Source organism: Podarcis tiliguerta (genome assembly GCF_965153285.1).
Source record: "Podarcis tiliguerta genome assembly, chromosome: 1".
NCBI lineage: Eukaryota > Metazoa > Chordata > Lepidosauria > Squamata > Lacertidae > Podarcis > Podarcis tiliguerta.
This window is the reverse complement of record NC_139534.1, coordinates 27,276,616-27,296,125: the sequence shown is the minus strand read 5'-3', so window position 1 is coordinate 27,296,125 and position 19,510 is coordinate 27,276,616. Positions and strand designations below refer to the sequence as shown.

General features: G+C 41.0%; 1 protein-coding gene across 1 annotated transcript in view; it reads right to left on the bottom strand.

Moving 5' to 3' along the window:
* Positions 1–172: 172 nt before the first annotated feature.
* FAM171B (family with sequence similarity 171 member B) overlaps positions 173–19,510 on the bottom strand; it is a 32,653-nt gene continuing 13,315 nt past the window's right edge. Inside the window, exons 2-8 of the mRNA XM_083408048.1 lie at positions 13,954–14,187; positions 12,966–13,058; positions 11,901–12,059; positions 8,305–8,475; positions 7,123–7,239; positions 5,761–5,884; positions 173–4,948 (exon numbers count right to left, since the gene is read on the bottom strand). Coding sequence (XP_083264174.1) covers positions 3,622–4,948; positions 5,761–5,884; positions 7,123–7,239; positions 8,305–8,475; positions 11,901–12,059; positions 12,966–13,058; positions 13,954–14,187 — 2,225 coding nt within the window. The 3' untranslated portion in view covers positions 173–3,621. The remainder of the gene's footprint in view (positions 4,949–5,760; positions 5,885–7,122; positions 7,240–8,304; positions 8,476–11,900; positions 12,060–12,965; positions 13,059–13,953; positions 14,188–19,510) is intronic.

Below are 19,510 nucleotides of genomic sequence, written 5' to 3'. Positions count from 1 at the left end.
AGCGTGTTACTCACTTCTGCATAAGCATGTTTTTTTGGGGGGGGGGGGATAGCTTTACATGAGCAATTCGCTTTTTCATGAGAAGAGTGCATTGCTAGTGAAATAACAGTGATGCATTATCATGCGAGTCCAGGAATTGTTTTTTAAAGGACCAATAATCACAAAGGCTATATTTGCAAGTTTTTAAAATATTTTTATTATATTGCATGAACTCTTTTAACATCTTATAAATTTTAAGATACACTGTAGCAATAGATCATTAGTACCATAGCAGTTACACAAACATGATATGCCACCCCTGACAGAATAGAAAAATGGAGATTTTTTTTTATTAAAAAAAGATTGAGCTACAGAAGGTCATGAAATTGAAATGAGAATTAAATAGAATTCTAACTGTGTCTCAAAGAATTAACAAGTGGCAGTGGACTGCTTGTTCTCAGTATTTACAGCTTATAAGTGATGACCAGTATTGGCTTGGGAACACTCAGGCTGGAACTAGTCTTCTGAGATGCTGTGTGGCTCAATGCTGAAAACAGCTCTGCATGTTGAGTCCTTCTTTCCTCCCATGTTACATCCACTAAATGGTAGTTCATGCAGTTGCTGAGAGTGGAGGAAACAATACAAGGCAGTTACTTTTGAAGAGCATCAGCTGAAAAAGGGCACTTGCTCTTATTGGTGAGGCAGAAAAAGCAAGGACAGCTGGGGCTACAGTAGGCAGGATCAGTACTCCTGTATCAAGGACTCCTTTCAGTGGCAGCCACACAACTCTCATGTCTGGTTTCAGACTCTGTTCCTAGTGATTGAAGCTCACAGAACTGGGTTCCTGATTCAATTCATGCTCTTAGGCAACCATCTTATGTACACTTACCCAAGTGTAAGTTTTCTTGAACTAAATAGGACTTGCTACTGAGGAACCATGTGTAGGACTGCAGTCTTGGCATACAAAGAACAGAAAAACTTCCCAACAGAACATCTTGTATGTAAAAATACTCATTTTTTACAAAGACACCGCATTTGTTGAAGTACAATAAACTGTTGTGCTTTAAAGTAGAAGAACAGTGTATTAGCAAGTGGAAAATGTACAAATATTTGACAAGTCTTTTATCATCTGCAAAGTTACTTTAAATTTCAGTTGGTAAAACGAATTGATATAAAATTTCAAAAATGCTAAGAATTATCAGAATTGCTTCAGAAATCTTATTATGAAATGCTTTATTTGAAAGGGGTGGGATGGCTTCAGATGCTTACCAGCAATAATGCTTTTAAAGTTTTTAAAAGATAAAAAAGAAAAAGTTAAAATAAGTTTTAAAATATTTTAATATTCCAAATGTTTAGAAAGTTCAGTACAACCAAACCCAACAAGTGTAAATGTCATAGAATTTGAGGAAAAACATTAATATTTTATAAGGCTGTAATCCTAACATTACTTAGATATAAATTCCATTTAAGTTACTTAGAATAATTTTTCTAAGAAAATGTGCTTAGGATAAGGTTGACATTATCTTGCTCTTAATTTTTTTGTGCATACTCCAAAATCAGTGACAGAGTTAATTGATATATAAGTGGTAGCTTTTTCTGAACAGTGCCAACAGAGTGCAGGTTGTGTGGTGGTCACATGTTTGGGTATTCCATGTGCGTAGAAAACTTAAGAAATCTGAAAATGTTCAGCCTATCCTCTCTGACATGCATTTTTTCTATGTACTTCTTTCCTTTATATATTTTCTTAGTTACATTTCATGCAATCATTTCTTTTGGTAACTCCCCCCCCCCCCAACTTTACAATAAATTCTACTCCAAGGATGGCTGTTGTCCTATAGGCCAGAGCCACAGCTTACCTTCTTCATATTCAGAAACACCAACAGGTAGTGCTGAAATGTGTTCCTAGTACACAAATTAGGTTAGGATACACTTAGAGTGCATACAGACAAATATACTGTGAAAGGTGAGCTAGGAGTGAGCTCAGGAAAATGCTGATCAGTTAGTTCCTGCGGTATCACCCGCTCAGGCTTCCCAGAACCATTTTTAAAAATAATAAAACACAATGATTTTAAAATACACCAAGAGAAGGAACTTTCATGCTATGTTTTAAGAAACACAGCCCATCTGAAATATGGGAGAATAAAGTCATACTAGCTTCTACATAAGTACACTGGCATATTGTTTGCACTGCATAAGTGGAAGGAAGCCAGCCTCACTATACAGGGAGAATGCTTGCTTTCACTCCTGATCTCAGAGGAGTCTTAAGACTTTTAGGCCTTGAACCTGGACATTTCTACTTGGAAGTACATTCCGCAGAAATTAACTGGATTTACTAGATAAATGTGTTTAGGGCTGCAGTGTTTGTTATTTTCCACAGAAACAGAGCAGAACCAAATAAGTTCAATACAGGTTCTCTTCCGATCTGTTTTCTGGAATAAGAGAACTCTCAATCATAAACAGAGACAGATCATTGGGCCATTGAACTCACTGCAGACTATGCTGGTTGGCCCTGGCCCTCCAGGACTTTAGAAAGGAGTATTACCCAATTTTAAGAACTCACTGCACCATGTGGTCCTTTCCCCTTCACTTTGTCATTTTGACAGGCTTGCTTTCAGACTGGAGAATTTGCTTAATACAAAGACTGTTCTGGACTGGCCCTACAAGGCCATTTTCCCATGCAAGAAAGACATTGGCTAAATATATGGATACGTTTATTCAGATAGGAAGTCCAAGAGATTTCAAATGGCTCTTTTCAAGCGGCACAATGGACTTGCAAGACTGGGACCACAGCAAAAAAAGGAGGCACATCATCAAATTGCTTAAGTACTACTCTGTCTCTATCTCTTTTAAGGCTATTCAGTAGCATGGGGTTGTTTCTGGAAGCAATGTCTTCTACAAAGCCATCATTTTGGCTAAGTTCAAAATAATATTTATCTTGGACACTGAGGGGCACATTCTGCCCTAATGTACAAACCTAGTTATTCTAAAAATGGAGCACAGTTTGGCTCAATACATACCGGAGCAGCACATGAAAAGCAGAAGTCCGCATACTTGAAATACCATATGGATAACAAGTCCCTGAATTATTATTTTTGCCCCAAGTATATACAGAGAACAATGCGGTGGAATGTTATACAAGGTATCAAAAAGGGTTCTGATCTTGCATTTTAGATGAAAAACGGCAGCTTTTATCTCACTGCCTTGCAGGACATCTACATGAAACATTGTATGGTAAAATAACCATATCAGACACTGATTGTTAAAAATAAAATCTTGTTGTTCACTCACTGTGTGCCTCTTCCCCATGACGATGCAACCCAGCAGTGCTTCTTCCTTGTCAAATGTCTGATTCCAAAGCACACAATGAAGGTTGCATTCGGGCTTCTTCTGCAGCATGTGTGCACACCCCAACAGATGTATCCCAGCACATTTTAAAAACCAGAAGCTTTGTTCACGTAATTGCTGAAAAGCAAGAAGAGCTGGTTTGCACTCTTAGGAAGGTGTAACCTTCTCTACGAATTGAGAAATGGAATGTTACCAGATTCTGGTTGTCTCTTATACACTGAACATTTAAGTTTACAAATGAGACCCAAAGAGCCAAGGGGACACCAGACAGACCAAAATGCAGACATAACTGTAAGTTTAATTTATTGGAATAAGTGGCCTCTCTTCTCTCTTCTTCCAGATATTGGTCTTGCTGTCTCTTTTAGTTAGAGGTGGCCTTCCCCGTTTCTTAGCTGGAGGAGGGCTAGCCTCATGGTCTTCCGTTTCTTTCTTCTTAGGCACCTCTTGTGTGTGCTGCTCTATGACTGGATCAGTCCCCCCATCTGGCATGTGCTTCACAGTCTGATCTTCGGGGGTACAAACTGTGGTTCCACTTTCACTACTACTGAGATCCAAGTCTTCCAGGTAAAGGACCTTAGAATGCTGCATGCTTTTGATGAAGGTTTTCTCCCTCTCCAGTTTCCGACTGGGATTATGCTCATTCATGTCCACCCCAGAGTCCAAGCTAGTATCGTTACTCTCAGTCTTCCTGCCCTTCTTGAGGTCTATGAATGAATGCCTCACCTGAGCTATTGGCTTGCCATCCAATGAAACAAACCATGCCCGTGGATGCGGAGATTGTTTTCCTTTTGAAAGCTCCAGCAAGGTTTGCTCTGAAATGCCTTGAAGTTCCGATGAAAATGGTGTCATGACCACGGCTTCGTTTAGTGTCCCTGGAACAGAAACTGACTCCAGCAAGCTATTGGTGTAGCGCCCCCAATTTGCAGCTTGAGGAGATAAGCCTTGTTGGCTATCTAATGCAGCTGATTCATCTCTGGAGGTTGGCACCTGGAGGTGAGAGTGCATGGGCATCTTGGGTAATGTCTGGGTATAACTTTCCCGACTCATTGGCTCCATCATTGGGCTATAGACTAATTGCCCTTTCCTTGGCAAAGTGGCAGACTTGGCAGCATGCAGCTGCTCTGGAGAATGGAAAAGGTCAGATGTTTGAAGGATAGCAATAGGTTGGCTATAAAGATGCACCAGTTGCTCTGGGAGGGGAGTGAGACCATATATTTCCTCATGCATCGAGAGGTAGTGGTTCCGTTCTTGCAAGTCTCTAGCAGGAGAAATGCTGCCACCAATATGTTTTGCTGGCTGTAAATGCCTCACTCCTATGCTAGGTTCCAAGGATTGGGGTGAGCTACAGTGAGAATTTTTGCTGGAGAACTGGTATGAAATACCTTCTGTGTAGATTTTGAAAGTGTCGCAGCCTTTCCTCTCCTCCCCTTCAGCTGAAGCCCCTCTCTGGGGACTATAAGAGGATAATGTGGCTGAATACAACTGAGACTTGTCATCTGGCTTCAGTGACCCCTTGGAAATGCCAAGGTGATTTATGTGAGTTGTTGATGTTGTCTGGTCCTTTTTGGAGATGTCCCGTTTTGTCATATTTCTCCTCCTCTTTTTTGACTGACCACATGTATCCCTAAGAAAAAAAGTGGGGAACCAATAATGTTAAAAGCTCTACCTTGCCCACCAGCTGAAATCCTGACTGCAGTTAGGCTGACATCAATGGGATTTAAGCTACCTGTTCAGGAGAGTAGCCTACATATGTAACACATCCATTTTGTGTCAAATGACACAAGAATTACACACCCTTATAGGTTATCTGCATTCCTTTATTCTACAGTGGTGCCTCGCAAGACGAAAAGAATCTGTTCCGCGAGTCTCTTCGTCTAGCGGTTTTTTCCCTATTAGCGGATTAGCGCTATTAGCGGTTTAGCGGCTATTAGCGGCTTAAGGGATTAGCGGATTAGCTGCTAAAAGGCTATTAGCAGCTTAATGGGGAGCGAGAGAAAAAACGCAGGAACTCTCAAGACATTTTCGTCTTGCAAAGCAAGCCCATAGGAAATTTGTTTTGCGAAGCACCTCCAAAACGGAAAACCCTTTCGTCTAGCGGGTTTTCTGTCTTGCGAGGCATTCGTCTTGCGGGGCACCACTGTATTTATAAATGTTGCTTAGAAAACAGGGAAGCGTTGTACAGAATCCTAGAGCTAGAATCTTCTACACATATGACTGCATGAACATAAGAACATAAAAATAGCTGGATCAGGCCAATGTCCTATCTAGCCCAGCAGGCTGTTCTCAGAGTGGCTGAACAGAGGACTGCAAAGGCCATACCTCAAATATCTTTTCAAAACAAGACTGAACCATCATTCCAAGACTCCAATCGACAAAGGATGAAACACATGAATACATTGTGTCATAATTGCACATCACTATAATCTTGTTACTTACCTGCAGTAGCAAAGGAGAACTGCAAAGAACCCAATGATAATGACGATGGTGCCTCCCAATATGGCTGTAAGGAACACTGTGTGGTATGCAGTTATATCCTTAGTGACCGAGGCAATGATGGAGTCTAAATTTATAACCATTGAAAAAGGAGAGAGAAAGAAGGTGATTTCTTGTGCAAAACTGGATCCAACAATATATGGTGTCTTCCCATCATTTGTTTACTCTGTTTTTCCTTAACATTGTGTCACTGGATGTGCTGCTGATTTTTCCAGTCCTCATGAACACAGGGGTGGCTCACATGGGCAGAGATGATGTCCACTGTTTAGAGCCATGTTTTGGCATTAAGCAGTACCTATATATACATATATACACACACATTCAAGCAATATTGATGGGAATCCTGCCTCAGTCAAGACACCTGAAACGTTGGAATGGGATGCCTTTTTTTAATGAGTATTTTTCATGCCTTAAATAATATAGCCCTGTTTGCATATTGTTTGTGTTGGTTTCTGTGTATTGCCACTGTGCAGTGCTTGGAGTCACAAGATTCCAGAGATTCCAGGCTGTTGGAAGTCTCACGGAAGACAGGAGACGGATGTGATGTTACTGTTTCCTGTTCCTTTGTTTTTCAGTTGTCTCTCTGCTCTCACAGAGAGAGCATGTTTATTTCTTTTCTGTCTGCGTAGTTAGAAATAAAACTCTTTGCAATATAGTTCATATTTCTCAGCTCCTTCCCTGCTGCTGGATACTCTGCGTAATGAGGGAACGTGCCTGGAGCCTTATCAGAGGCTCAGGTCGTTAATCATCATTGGAGGCAATTCCGAAGGACTCAACCGGAGGAGTAGATCAGTAGTAGCGGAGTAGCGGAGGCTCCGACAGTTTGTGTATATGGCTTCAGTATGAGGCCTCGTTTTAGCCTTGCCTCTAAATCTATTTCTTTCAGTAATCACGTTACACATGGTTGTGTGAGAAGAAAACCCCAGTGGCCAAGCTCATGCTCCCAAGTAGGGGATGAAGTGATTAAGACACTTTATTGAATGAGGCCCATTTGCAGGGAGGAGCTTGCATGCTGGCCTTTCTTCTCACACAACCACACAGTTACTGGATGACAAAGGTGCAAGGTTTGAGGGCAGGGCTAAAAAGCTGCTCATTACTACACAGAGATGCCCTACAATCAAGTAACCTGTGAATCGTACTTATATTTCCACTAGACCAGGGAACAAAGCCTATGATTCCTATTAAAGTTGGGAGGGGGGCATTCTTCCCTATCCCATGTTCTGACCGCCAACTTGCACATAATTATTCTCCTGCAAACTACAACAGCTAAGTTCCATTCAATGATTTCACATTTCCATGGGATACCTCTGGTTCCAGGCAGTGGAGCTGCTATCCAGTAACCAAGACTTGGAGCACTGTATGTCCATACAAGATGATCCTGTGCATCCTTCACCATGCCCAACCCGCGATTCACCCAGGCACCTGGGAGAAAGAAAGGCTTTCTTTTAGAAGGGCAAGATGCCTTTAAATCAAAGCACAATAAGCCCTGTCTAAAACTCTAGAGGTCAGATGTGCCCGTGATGTTCCCAGCTGCATGAATGGGGAATCTGTGGCCCTCTTGTATTGCTGGACTCCAGCTCCTATCATTCATGGGGAGCTGTCTTCAAACACTAAAACAGCTAAGACCTTTCCTGTTCAAAAGTTCCAAGTACACATCAAAGATCTCCATGTAAACGAACAAGATGTCAGAGTGGAGAAACAGCATGTACTATGAGTTATGCCAATTTGGATTATCCAGGTACTCTTAAAGACATACTTAATAAAAAAAAAACAAAACAAAAAGCTGTCAGGATTAATCCAAGCTCTCATGTGCCTAGTCATTAGGTTCCTGCTATGTATGAGTGGGACCTGACGGAGAAAGTCAAGCTACTTTAGTCTCCAGGTGGGGTAAGGTAAAGGTAAAGGTACCCCTGCCCGTACGGGCCAGTCTTGCCAGACTCTAGGATTGTGCGCTCATCTCACTCTAGAGGCCGGGAGCCAGTGCTGTCCGAAGACACTTCCGGGTCACGTGGCCAACGTGACAAGCTGCATCTGGCGAGCCAGCGCAGCACACGGAAACGCCGTTTACCTTCCCGCTGGTATCTACTTACCTTCCCTATTTATCTACTTGCACCCGGGGGTGCTTTCGAACTGCTAGATTGGCAGGCGCTGGGACCGAACGACAGGAGCGCACCCCGCCGCAGGGATTTGAACCGCTGACCATGCGATCGGCAAGTCCTAGGCGCTGAGGTTTTACCGACAGCGCCACCCGCGTCCTACTCCAGGTGGGGAAGGTAAGCTAATTGTTAACTCTGCTTCCCGCTTTTAAGGATTTGGATCCCTGGAAAGGACACCCACCTGAGGTTGAAGGGGGTGTTATGGCAGCCTACTTGTTAGCTTCTGGCAAGGCCCAATGACCATGTGCTGCTCTTTGTCTTAGACTAAGTGAAAATCCTAAAGCTACACAGCTTCAGCCCTGTGCTAATGCAGAACAGAGAACACACTCACCAGTTTTCATGTCAAAGGTCCATGCTGGGATAGGATCTCCTGCTTTGACAGCACTAGTAGGTAGGAGAGGCAATGTTATCTGAATGGGACCATCTACGTTCAGTTCTTTCCCAGCCGAAAACAGGTTTACACATATTGCAGCAAGGGGAGTTAATTCAATACTTTTGAAACCTAAACATATAAACAAGGAGATGATTTTATTTCATTTTCAGTGTTCCAAATTAGTCATCTGGAACCACAAAAGTTATATAGTCATAACATTTCTAAAATTTCCAATATGCAAACCAAAGGCTTATTCTACATATATGTACAGCTGTTTAAACTGTCTGCTTTTTATTATTAAAATGGAGAAAGATGGATATTAATGCATTTCCAAATTAACATATATTGGTCCTCTAAAAAAATATCATTTCACAATAATTTATCGGGAAGAATATTTCAGTGAACATTCTAGCCAGCACCTCCAAAATCTCAAAATCTTTCCAAAAGGAGCAAATCAGTATTCCACCCAGCAGCCAGACTAGTTTGTGGAAGCAAACATTTCCCTCGTCTCCATTATACTTTTTGATTATCTGGCAACTGATACATAATGGACCTAGACCCATCACCACCACAGTAATAAAAAAATAATTAGGAAAATATGTCTCTACACACGCTCAATTTCAATAGCCATTAGTAGTGAAGGCAGTACAGAAATAAACCACTAGATGGTGATAAAAGGCATCAAAATAAGCTTCTATATTTAATCTTAATTATTTAATAGTATGACAGCACTTAAATAGTATGGAGCAGCACTTATTAAGAAACTGCCAGATTATTGGTTCACCTAGCTCAGGCTTCCTCAATCTCGGCCCTCCAGATGTTTGTGGCTTACAACTCCCATGATCCCCAGCTAGCAGGACCAGTGGTCAGGGATGATGGGAACTGTAGTCTCAAAACATCTGGAGAGCTGTTTGAGGAAGCCTGATCTAGCTCATGTTGCTGAACTACAACTCCCATCAGTCCAGTAAATATAGCCAGTGGCCAGGCATGATGGGAGTTGAAGTTCCGCAACATCTGGAGGGCCAAATGTTTCCTACAATTTTGCACTTCAGGATTGCAAACAAAGATCTAAGGCGAAAAATCTATTTTGCAGGTGGCAGAATTGTCACCATCCCTCTACAAAATGCAGTATGGTATCTGTACTATGGTTTCTGTATTTGAGCACATAGAGTAGGGTAAGTGTACAATCGGTAGCAGGGCAAACAAAATTCAGAAGTAAATCCACTAAGCATGATACTCGGGGGCCTGCAAAAGATCAGTTCAAAATGAATTTTGAAGATGTGTGGATAGTAAAGTGCTTTTCCACTTTGGCAAACAACAGCAACCTTGGAATGGATGAATCAATGTAACTCCGTTAGCTCAGAGCAAACACACACTAATCTGAGAGGCTGAGCATTAACCAACCCTTTTTCTAATCTCAGCTTTCTGACATTCAGTTTATAAACATGGGATCTACTTATAAATATGCAGGGGGAAACTGAATCAGAACACTATCATGTAAAAGAAAGAAAGAAAAACAGCAATTAATTAATATGCATGTTTCCCTGCAGCATCTGAATACTTAAGACATCTTAAAATATTAACTGTATCAACTAAAATATTCATTAGCTTAACATATCTATATATATATGTCCAATACTTCTGCATTTAACCATAAGAATTCTAATTTCTACGCCCAGTCAAAATGTTGTGAAAACCTTCCAGATGCATGGTGTAATATTACACATTGTCACATTTGTCACTCTCCCTTTCTACAAGCTTAACAGACCTGTGCACAAATGGCTCATCTTGGCACAGCTTGCAGAGGGAGAAAGAAAAGCTCAAGAACAGAATTAAATATCTGAATCCTTCTCAAAATGTGCACAATGTTAGATGTGGGTCGTAAGAAAACTGTCAAATATCATGTATCAATTAACTTCCACCTGCCCCTAGGATAAAAGCTGGGGGTTTTTTTTGCAGGACCACATAAATAATTTAAAAAGAAACACATCAGAGAGATTTCAGGAGGATCAAGGGGAAAAAATGAAAGCTGCTTTATTTGCTGATTCGTCAGCTGCAAAAGGTGTAGGCATACATTATTAATCCCTGTGTGTCTCAGTGTGTTCAAATACCTTTGAAAGAGTAGTGATCAGTGGCAGAAATGGAAAAAAAAAACTAGGCAGCCATTTATTGTTTGTTTATTTTAAACATCATTGATTGTCATTCATTATACAGCTTAATAATGAAATCATTTTTTTTGGGGGGGTGTACATTGTGCTAGGAGAAGGATTCCCACTAGCGCAAGGGGAATTCCAATCCCCCACGGGGGGGGGGGGCATGCCCCCAGAGGTATCTCCATATCTGCTCTGAAGGGTTGGAAGCAACATCCAGAACAGATTTAGGGGATGCCTTGAAGGTTCTGTTGTGCAAGAAAAGAGCTCGGGCTGATGGAATACAAGCCACACACTGGCACAGAGACTTAATTCAAAATAAAAGAAGGGAGAATACATTGAAATTTTGGTGACAGCACTCCAGTGTACAAGGAATAAAACTAGGACCCTCGTACCTATGAGGCCGCCTTTCCTGGTACACCCCACGGAGGACCTTACGGTCTACAAATAATAACACCTTGGAGATCCTGGGCTGGCCTCGGCCAGGGCCTTTTCAGCTTTGACCCCGGCCTGGTGGAATGCTCTGCCACAAGAGATCAGGGCCCTGCGGGATCTGACATCTTTCCGCAGGGCCTGCAAGATGTAGTTGTTCTACCAGGCCTTTGGTCAGGGCTCAGCCTGACTCCCCTTTTCTTTTTGTATAAGAACTAATATGAAAGAGGTCTTCCAGCATTCTCACAGGCCATATAAGATCAGCGTAAACAGTTGGGCCGATGAGCATTTAGTGTTCCCAACCCTAACCCTGCGGAAAGCCATCTAATTAGACCTTAATTTGATTTTGACCTGTTTTTAGGAGGTAATTTAATTATTGTTTGATTTTATACTAATGTTATATATTTGATGTTAGCCGCCCTGACCCTAACTTCGGCTGGGGAGGGCGGGATATAAATAAAAGTTTATTCTTCTTGTTGTTTAGAATACAGTATTCTACACTGACATTTTTCTTTCTGTAAATGATGTGGGGATCTTGAGTTGGTAAGAATTTGTACAATGGTACTGTTGCCAATATAAATGGAGATTTTAAAATTTCTATAGTTATTGGCCAATCAAAGAAGGTAGAGAGAAATAACTTCCCTTCTCTCTTGCAACAAGCTGGGGATGACAAATCTCTGCCAGCAACAAATGTAGGAGTGCGTGCTGGCTCTGAGCGTTCCCCAAATTACAAGATGAATCAGGGTAATTCAGGGAATGTTCTCGTGAGTTGGATCACACAATTAACAATGTGTTTTGAGAAAAATCAGAGACTCTTTACACTTCCAAGGTGGATAAATTGTTATTCAGCTACAATATTACATTTCAAGTCCTAACCTGTGGGTCTAAAAACCTATGCCGCTAATGTTTTAAAGGGATAGTCTTCAGATCCCTGCTGTATAACTTCAAAAGCTAGTGGAAAATCTGACATACCTGACTTATTTAAAAGAATTCCAGTTGTATAAAGAAAATGGTCCACTTTCAAAAACTGCTGTGGCACTGTAAGGTAGGCTGTAACATTTGTGATATGGTGGTTCATAGGAAGTTTTATTAAATATTTTGGAAACTGAACACTTGGTTGAGATTTGGCATCTGAAAAAGAGGAAGAATTCAAAGCCAGCAATTTCACAGTGCTTCTTTCAAACAGTTAACACTTTTGATTGGCAAAACTTTTAACTGTCATTCAAAGATTAATGTTCAAGCATGAACCACTTGCACCTCTTATCAATGTGCATCTTATATGTGCATTCAGATAATATGCTACATTTGGGTGTCGAGATCCATAGGAGTATCTTTGTATAGAACCTAGGCTTCTATCTATTCCAGACTTTCAATACAGTATGTCTAACAAAATGATTTTTAAACTCCCTAACTATAACCTTGTCATACCACAGATACCCATGCCAGCTAAACCTTAAAGTGTGACCTTCTAATTTCAAAATTCTTTTATTTCTCAAGGTCACCCACTTCTTCATCTAAACTAGGCAGCTGGCTGCAAAGTACAGTTTCAAGTCAGGCAGTCCCAGTCCTCCCCTTTCCTTTGCATCTTGCTGTAACGGTAAAGATAAAGGTACCCCTGACCATTAGGTCCAGTCGTGGACGACTCTGGGGTTGCGGCGCTCATCTCGCTTTATTGGCCCAGGGAGCCGGCGTACAGCTTCCAGGTCATGTGGCCAGCATGACTAAGCCGCTTCTGGTGAACCAGAGCAGCGCACAGAAATGCCGTTTACCTTCCTGCCAGAGCAGTACCTATTTATCTACTTGCACTTTGACATGCTTTCGAATTGCTAGGTTGGCAGGAGCAGGGACCGAGCAACGGGAGCTCACCCGGTCGCAGGGATTCAAACCACCGACCTTCTGATCGGCAAGTCCTAGGCCCTGTGGTTTAACCCACAGCGCCACCCACGTCCCTGCAGCTTGCTGTACTTTCAGTTTAACATGTGCTTTTTTACCTTGCCATAAAAACTTACATAAATCTTTAGTACTGCTGTTACTTACCAGAGAGTTTCCCAGTAATTAAAATTGTATCATCAAACAACCATATATTTGCCTGGCTTTGGGGGAACAGTGAGAGTGTGACTGATGAATATACTGTGGGAAGACAAAATAATAGGAATATATTACTACAAAGGTTTATGTACTGGAAAAGAAAGCTAGAAAAAAGACTTACAGTTCTGCAGAGTGGTAAAATTTAGGACACCACAGTGATGGATACAAAAGAGGACTGGTATTTCACATGGAAACCAGGAAATCAAAAGCCTTTGTTTCCTGCTGTAAATTTGCAAGAGTTTCTTACTATGTGCAAACTGGGTTTATGACCCTTACTTTAAACAAAACTAGAGTTTAAACTAAGCAGAGTTTCTCCACTAAGAATATAATGAGGCAATCTGATTAATTTAAAGTCATCAGTTTCAAAACTATATGCCTACGCACAAGCTGTTATTTTTATGCATTAGTTTATGTTGAGAATTTGTTTTAGCCTTTCTGCTTTGGTATTTTTTTTGGGGGGGGAATAATATAACAAAACAGAAGAGGGTATAAAAAAAGATGCTTTAGTTGAGATTTCTGAATTGCATGGGGTTGGACTAGATGACACTTAGGGTCCCTTCCAACTCTATAATTCTATGACCTATAGCACAGGATAAGAATTGTTCTATTCCCAACTCATCAGAAAAACACATGATTATTGTTTGAGACAATATGCTCCAGTTTCACAAACTGTTCAGCCTCCTTCAAGATAATCTGTATTCAATATTTGGGGCAGACCCGCATTAATTACAATATTTAATGGAAGCATTTGATATGTATTTTATAACTCTTTCAAGACGGCGGCATTTACCTTTGCAGTTGCATTCAGCACAACATACTTTGTGTGACTTCATTAAGACACATTCATTTGATGAAAATTAGATGGATTACCGAAAAGAAGGAAGAAAGTTCAAGTGCATTCAGTTTAATAATAGGATCTTAAAAGGGGCTTACTCACTTGGCATTCTTCCAGTCTTCCAAGGCAAAGGTGTTAACATATAACCATCTTTATAAGATGCAATAGTTAAACTTAGACCTAGTTGATAGGGAACTTGTATCAATACTGCTCCATTATTTCCAGTCAGCGTGGAATTTGTTTTTGTGTAGTTGACAAACACTTCCACAATCGCTTGGCTTAAATATTGATGGCTGATGATGTCATTGACTTGCACTTTCAGTGTAAACATAGATCCTAAATAAGACAAAAGGAGAAAGACAATAATCAACGTTATATATGCTTTGAAAGCTTGCTAGGGATGGGCTTTCCTAGTTCAAATGAATGCTTTTTTTCACTCCAGAAGAAAATGGTCCAACTAAGATAAGAGAGCTGGAGACTTTAAATCTGAATTCTTGAGGAAATACACTAATGTAGTTCACACAATGGTAACTTGATTAGGAATAAGTGCACACATCTGCTTAAAACAGGTCAGGATCAGACCGAGAAGAAAGCACAGTTCATACATTACAGGGTTGTGGACTTTATTCCTAGAAATAAACTTGCTTTTCACCACATACCTCCAGTAAGTCATGCACTGGTTTTGCACATACAGTGGTACCTCGGGTTACATATGCTTCAGGTTACATACGCTTCAGGTTACAGACTCTGCTAACCCAGAAATAGTACCTCGGGTTAAGAACTTTGCTTCAGGATGAGAACAGAAATCGTGCTCCGGTGGCGCGGCGCAGCAGGAGGCCCCATTAGCTAAAGTGGTCTTCAGGTTAAGAACAGTTTCAGGTTAAGAACGGACCTCCGGAACGAATTAAGTACTTAACCCGAGGTACCACTGTATCCACTGAACAGGACAGGTTCATACAACTTTCAAAAAAGGAAGAAAAAGGAGAAGATATGGACTGGGCCATTGCACATGCACAATGCATCCAGCTATGTTGCACAGTGCAAGAGGTGCATAGTGGAGGGGAAGGGCGAGTATCTAATACACCACCAAGCAAGGTGGACTAAATTTAACCAAGTTTCCCATTTCAAAGCTCAAACATTTCCTGAAGAAGCATACAGTCTCACTGGTTGCTGTAACAATGAAAACATGCTGGTTTGCGCCTTTATACAATTTAGGATCTTAATCTAAAGCCGTTGCTCATATAGGCTTAATGCTCTGTAGAGTGCTATCTGCTTAGAGATGAGCCTTTTGCTTGGTTATTTCCACCAAAAGAGCACTAAGGTCCTGAGCATTCATTTGCCATGGGATAGGTTCTCCTACCTAGATGTGTTTAGAAATAGCAGCTACATTCCTTATTCCCCCTCCACTTTTCCCACTGGACATCCTTGCCTCCCGGCGGTGCCATTTGCTGCAATGTCTAATGCTGAAATCCTGCACCTACTTGTATAGGAGCAATCCTGACTACTCTATAAATATGGGCTAGTAGGAAGTGGGCAAAACAGCATTCCCCTACAAGACAGAAAGGAAATACCCAAGCTCTCTGCATGTCAAGAACCATATACATTCATAACCTGAAAACTAAAGCAACTACCATGCTTTAGTAAGGAGAGGGCAAAAAAGAGGAGTGCAATATCATTCTGTGGCTTATCCTGTGAGATATGGAATGGCATCTCCCAGATACAAGAATCTGTGATTGTTTGATAGTCTCTGGATCTAATATTTTTTATTGCTATATAAGGTGGCTTATATTACGGACGTGGGTGGCACTGTGGTCTAAACCACTGAGCCTAGGGCTTGCCGATCGGAAGTTTGGCGGTTCAAATCCCCGTGACGGGGTGAGCTCCCGTTGCTCGGTCCCAGCTCCTGCCAACCTAACAGTTCGAAAGCATACCAGCGAAAGTAGATAAATAGGTACTGCTCTGGCGGGAAGGTAAACGGCATTTCCGTGTGCTGCTCTGGTTTCGGTGCATTTTAAACTGTATTCTAACTTATATTTTAATCAACTGTTTTTGTTTTGTTTTGTTGTTTTTGTTTTTACTGTATTTATATTCAGTGTTAGCCGCCCTGAGCCCGGTCTTTATTTATTTATTTAAAGCTGTTTCCCTGTCCTGCACCCAATTTTCACTTGTGTCTTTGGAAATTTATGGTTTGTTTGTTCAAGATCTAAAACACTATCTTACTGAGCAGTGAAAACAGTTATTGTACCAATATATTCCAAGAGGGGATGGTATTAGTGAGTTTTCTTTTTATTCATGACTGGTTGAATAAATCAGTTGTGTAGGAGTGAAAACATTTGTGAGTGTGCGTCTCTGCTTCAGAGACTGCTTTAATCACTAAGGTGCACATTTACAAAAGCAGAAAAGGGAAGGGGGTGGGGGAAGAATAATGGAGTAAAGCAATTTTAAAAGCAGTTTAAAAGTTGTTTTGTTTGCTTGTTTGTTTGTTTACAGCCTGCCAATAATCCTTCGACAGAGTGACTCAATTAGAAACAGAGTAAAACGGCTCACTGTACCTTTTCCTTGGATGTTAACTCATCAAGTAAACTGTATATGCAATACTGTCTAACAAGCATTCATTATAATCACTGCTAGCAAAGTGATGAACACTGAAGCAGCAACACCAACAATGGATGATTTTCCTGTTAATTTTCACTGGATATATTTTGTGCCACGTTATACATTACACACAAGTGCATTTATTAACCCAACAGCTACTTCTTCTACAGAAAAATGGCTTCTGGAAGGGCAATTGGGGGGGGGGGGATAAATAGAGGGCAGAGAGGTGAAGAGGGGTGCATCAGTCTTTCTCCATTTGCCGCTTTCCATCTCCTCCTCTCACCCCTTCTCCACTCCAAACCTCTATACCTGAAACTGCTCATCCCTAGGATGTTTGTAATGTTTGATTTGGCTTTTTATCTTACCTCCTCCTTCTCTGCATGCAAGATTTGACATAAAATCAGTGTGGTGATCTTTTCTTCCTTTTAAAAATCTCCCCTATTTTGAAAATGCCAGGCATACGCTTACGATTTATTCCCCGAAGGCTGCCTCCAACATGCATTTCCATCTCACAAGCGAAGCAGCTGTGAGCCCCCACACTGGGTGATTTGTTTGGTCTTAGCTGACTGAACAACCATCATTTTCCATGTCTCACTTTTGCTTTTGTAGAACATGCTATTTCCTGATCAGCCTTATTAGGGATACAAAAGGTGCACTGACCTATAAAGAAGAAATCAGTTATTCTGAAGATAATCAGGCCCTGTAAACCCAGCATGCATAGTGTTATTATAGGGCCAACAAGAAGGGAATTTATACGGAGTCAACACACAACATGTGTGGGGTTTTTTTTTGGGGGGGGGGGTTCCACGCCAGTGGTTTTCCTGAAACCACATTCCCACCATTTAATATCACTTATATCCTTTCTACCTTTAACTTGCCAATAACCCTGGTAAGTAACTGTGGGATAGAGGAGTGGTAGAAGGCCCAGCTGATATAGTTACTATATACAAATATACTGATGTTTATTAATTATGAGATTTTGTAGCGTACAAGCAGATGTGGTTACTTTATGATGTGGATTCTCCTCCCTTGGAGGTTTTTAAGCAGTGCTAGATGCTTAAATCTGTCATGGATGCTTTAATTGAGATTCCTGCTTTGGAGGGGGTTGAATTAGATGACCCCCCCTGGGCCCTTTCCAAATCTATGATCCTCTGTCTCTCAATAGAACAAACGAGTTTACTTGACAAGTCACAGGACTAAGGTAAAATTATCTATAAATTGGTAGAAGGGCAATGTGTTAAGGTTGCTTTTGTTTGTTAAACTGCCAATTGCATATAAGTGTGCTTTACTTTGATACACAGCCTTTTTGTATGACATCGTTACAATATACATTTCAGGAGAAGAAAGTTCTGAACTGGCCATACATTCATTTGAATGTGATTTGCAAATCTTGGATTTGAACTTTATAATGCACACAAGCTATTTTAAATCAAGAGGAGAAGACAGGTTTGTCAAAACTTGTTCCTCCCCATGAAAAATGCAGGTCACAAGCCACCACACATCGGAAAAATCTTGAGAGCTTTCTTCAGTCAAATACACCCCAAAGGCTATATTTAGCATACCCTTGCATCAAATTATTTAATTCAGCATTTAGAGCAGGCATTCTCATATTCTTATTCTACGGGGGGGGGGGGGAGTCAAGCCTCATCTCAATTAGTGAAAAAAACAAACAATGGGAGACAGCTGGTACATATTCACTTAATTACTGCTACTGTTCAGTGCTTATTGAGCAGAATGTAAGCTAGGTGTTATACAAATGTGTCACAAAGTCCCTACCGAGAGGGCTTACCGGTGAAGCTATCACCAGTTTGGTCCCACTCGAAAAATGCTTTCGTTATGTCGTTAGAAATGCAAGTTCAAATGTTGCATCTGCAGACCAGTACAATATTGTCCAGTGTAGTTATCTCTGTTTGGGGCTGTTTTGCTTCTCCTGCTAATTATGCTAATTAGGACCAGAAGTCTGCCATATGGAGTGCTAAGAATCAGCACAGTCTCTGTGTAGCTTGCAGGGCAGAGGTGGCTAACCTGAGGCCCTCCAGATGTTGCTGGACTTACAACTCTCATCATCCCTGACCAGGGCCAAAGCTGGCTGGGGCTGAGGGGAATCCATCCTCATTTGCAGGGCCACAGGTTCCCTCTCTCTGAAGTAGTACTGGACACCTGAATCTCCATGCATCACGGACTCAACCAATCCTTTGTCTGAAGCAGCTGGAGTAAACTTCTATTGCAAAGCAAACAGAAAATGATTTCCCCTCCACTCCCCAGCAGAAGGCATATGCAAAGTATACAATACTAGCAGTATGATAGAAATAAAAAAAGAGTAAATGGTGTCCTTTTAAAAGTAATTTCTTTTTTGTCAAAGAGGGTAGAAGGTAGAAGAATATATATTTTTAAATGAATGCTTTACATAAACCATGTAAGAGGTTTAGCTGATTGTTATTAAAATTCTGTTGAATAATAACAATAATAAAAACCTGTGTGTCTCATAAACTGTTTTAATACTATATACAGGAGAGAATAATTTTCAATTGTCCTTTATCTCCAAGGCAAATGCTTTATTTATTTATGGAAAGATCTTTTATCCAGCCTTTCCATTTTAGCAAAAGCACACAAGGCAGCTAACATTCATTAATTATAGAGGCCAATCAATAACGAATTAAGAATGAATGTTAATTAAAATATTAACAAATGAACGGGGGGAGGTAAAAAACATTTCTGATCAAAAGTTAAAAATAATGCCTGCCAGCATAAACATGTTTTTCAAAGGACATTAAGTGAAGTCACCAAATAAATCATAGCACTGTAGAGCTGGAAGGGACCACAAGGATCATCTAGTCCAACCCCCTGCAATGCAAGAATCTTTCACCTAAAGCAGGGCTTGAATCCGCAACCCTGAGATTAAGAGTCTCGTGCTCTACTGAAATCGCCCAAGGGGCAACTGTTCTACAACCCAGGAACTGCCATGGAGACCCCTCCCTTTTGACTCATCATGGTCAACTGCATCTCAGGACAAAAAGGCCTTCTGAGTGATCTGATTGGTTGGGGAGGATCGCACAGAAGGAGC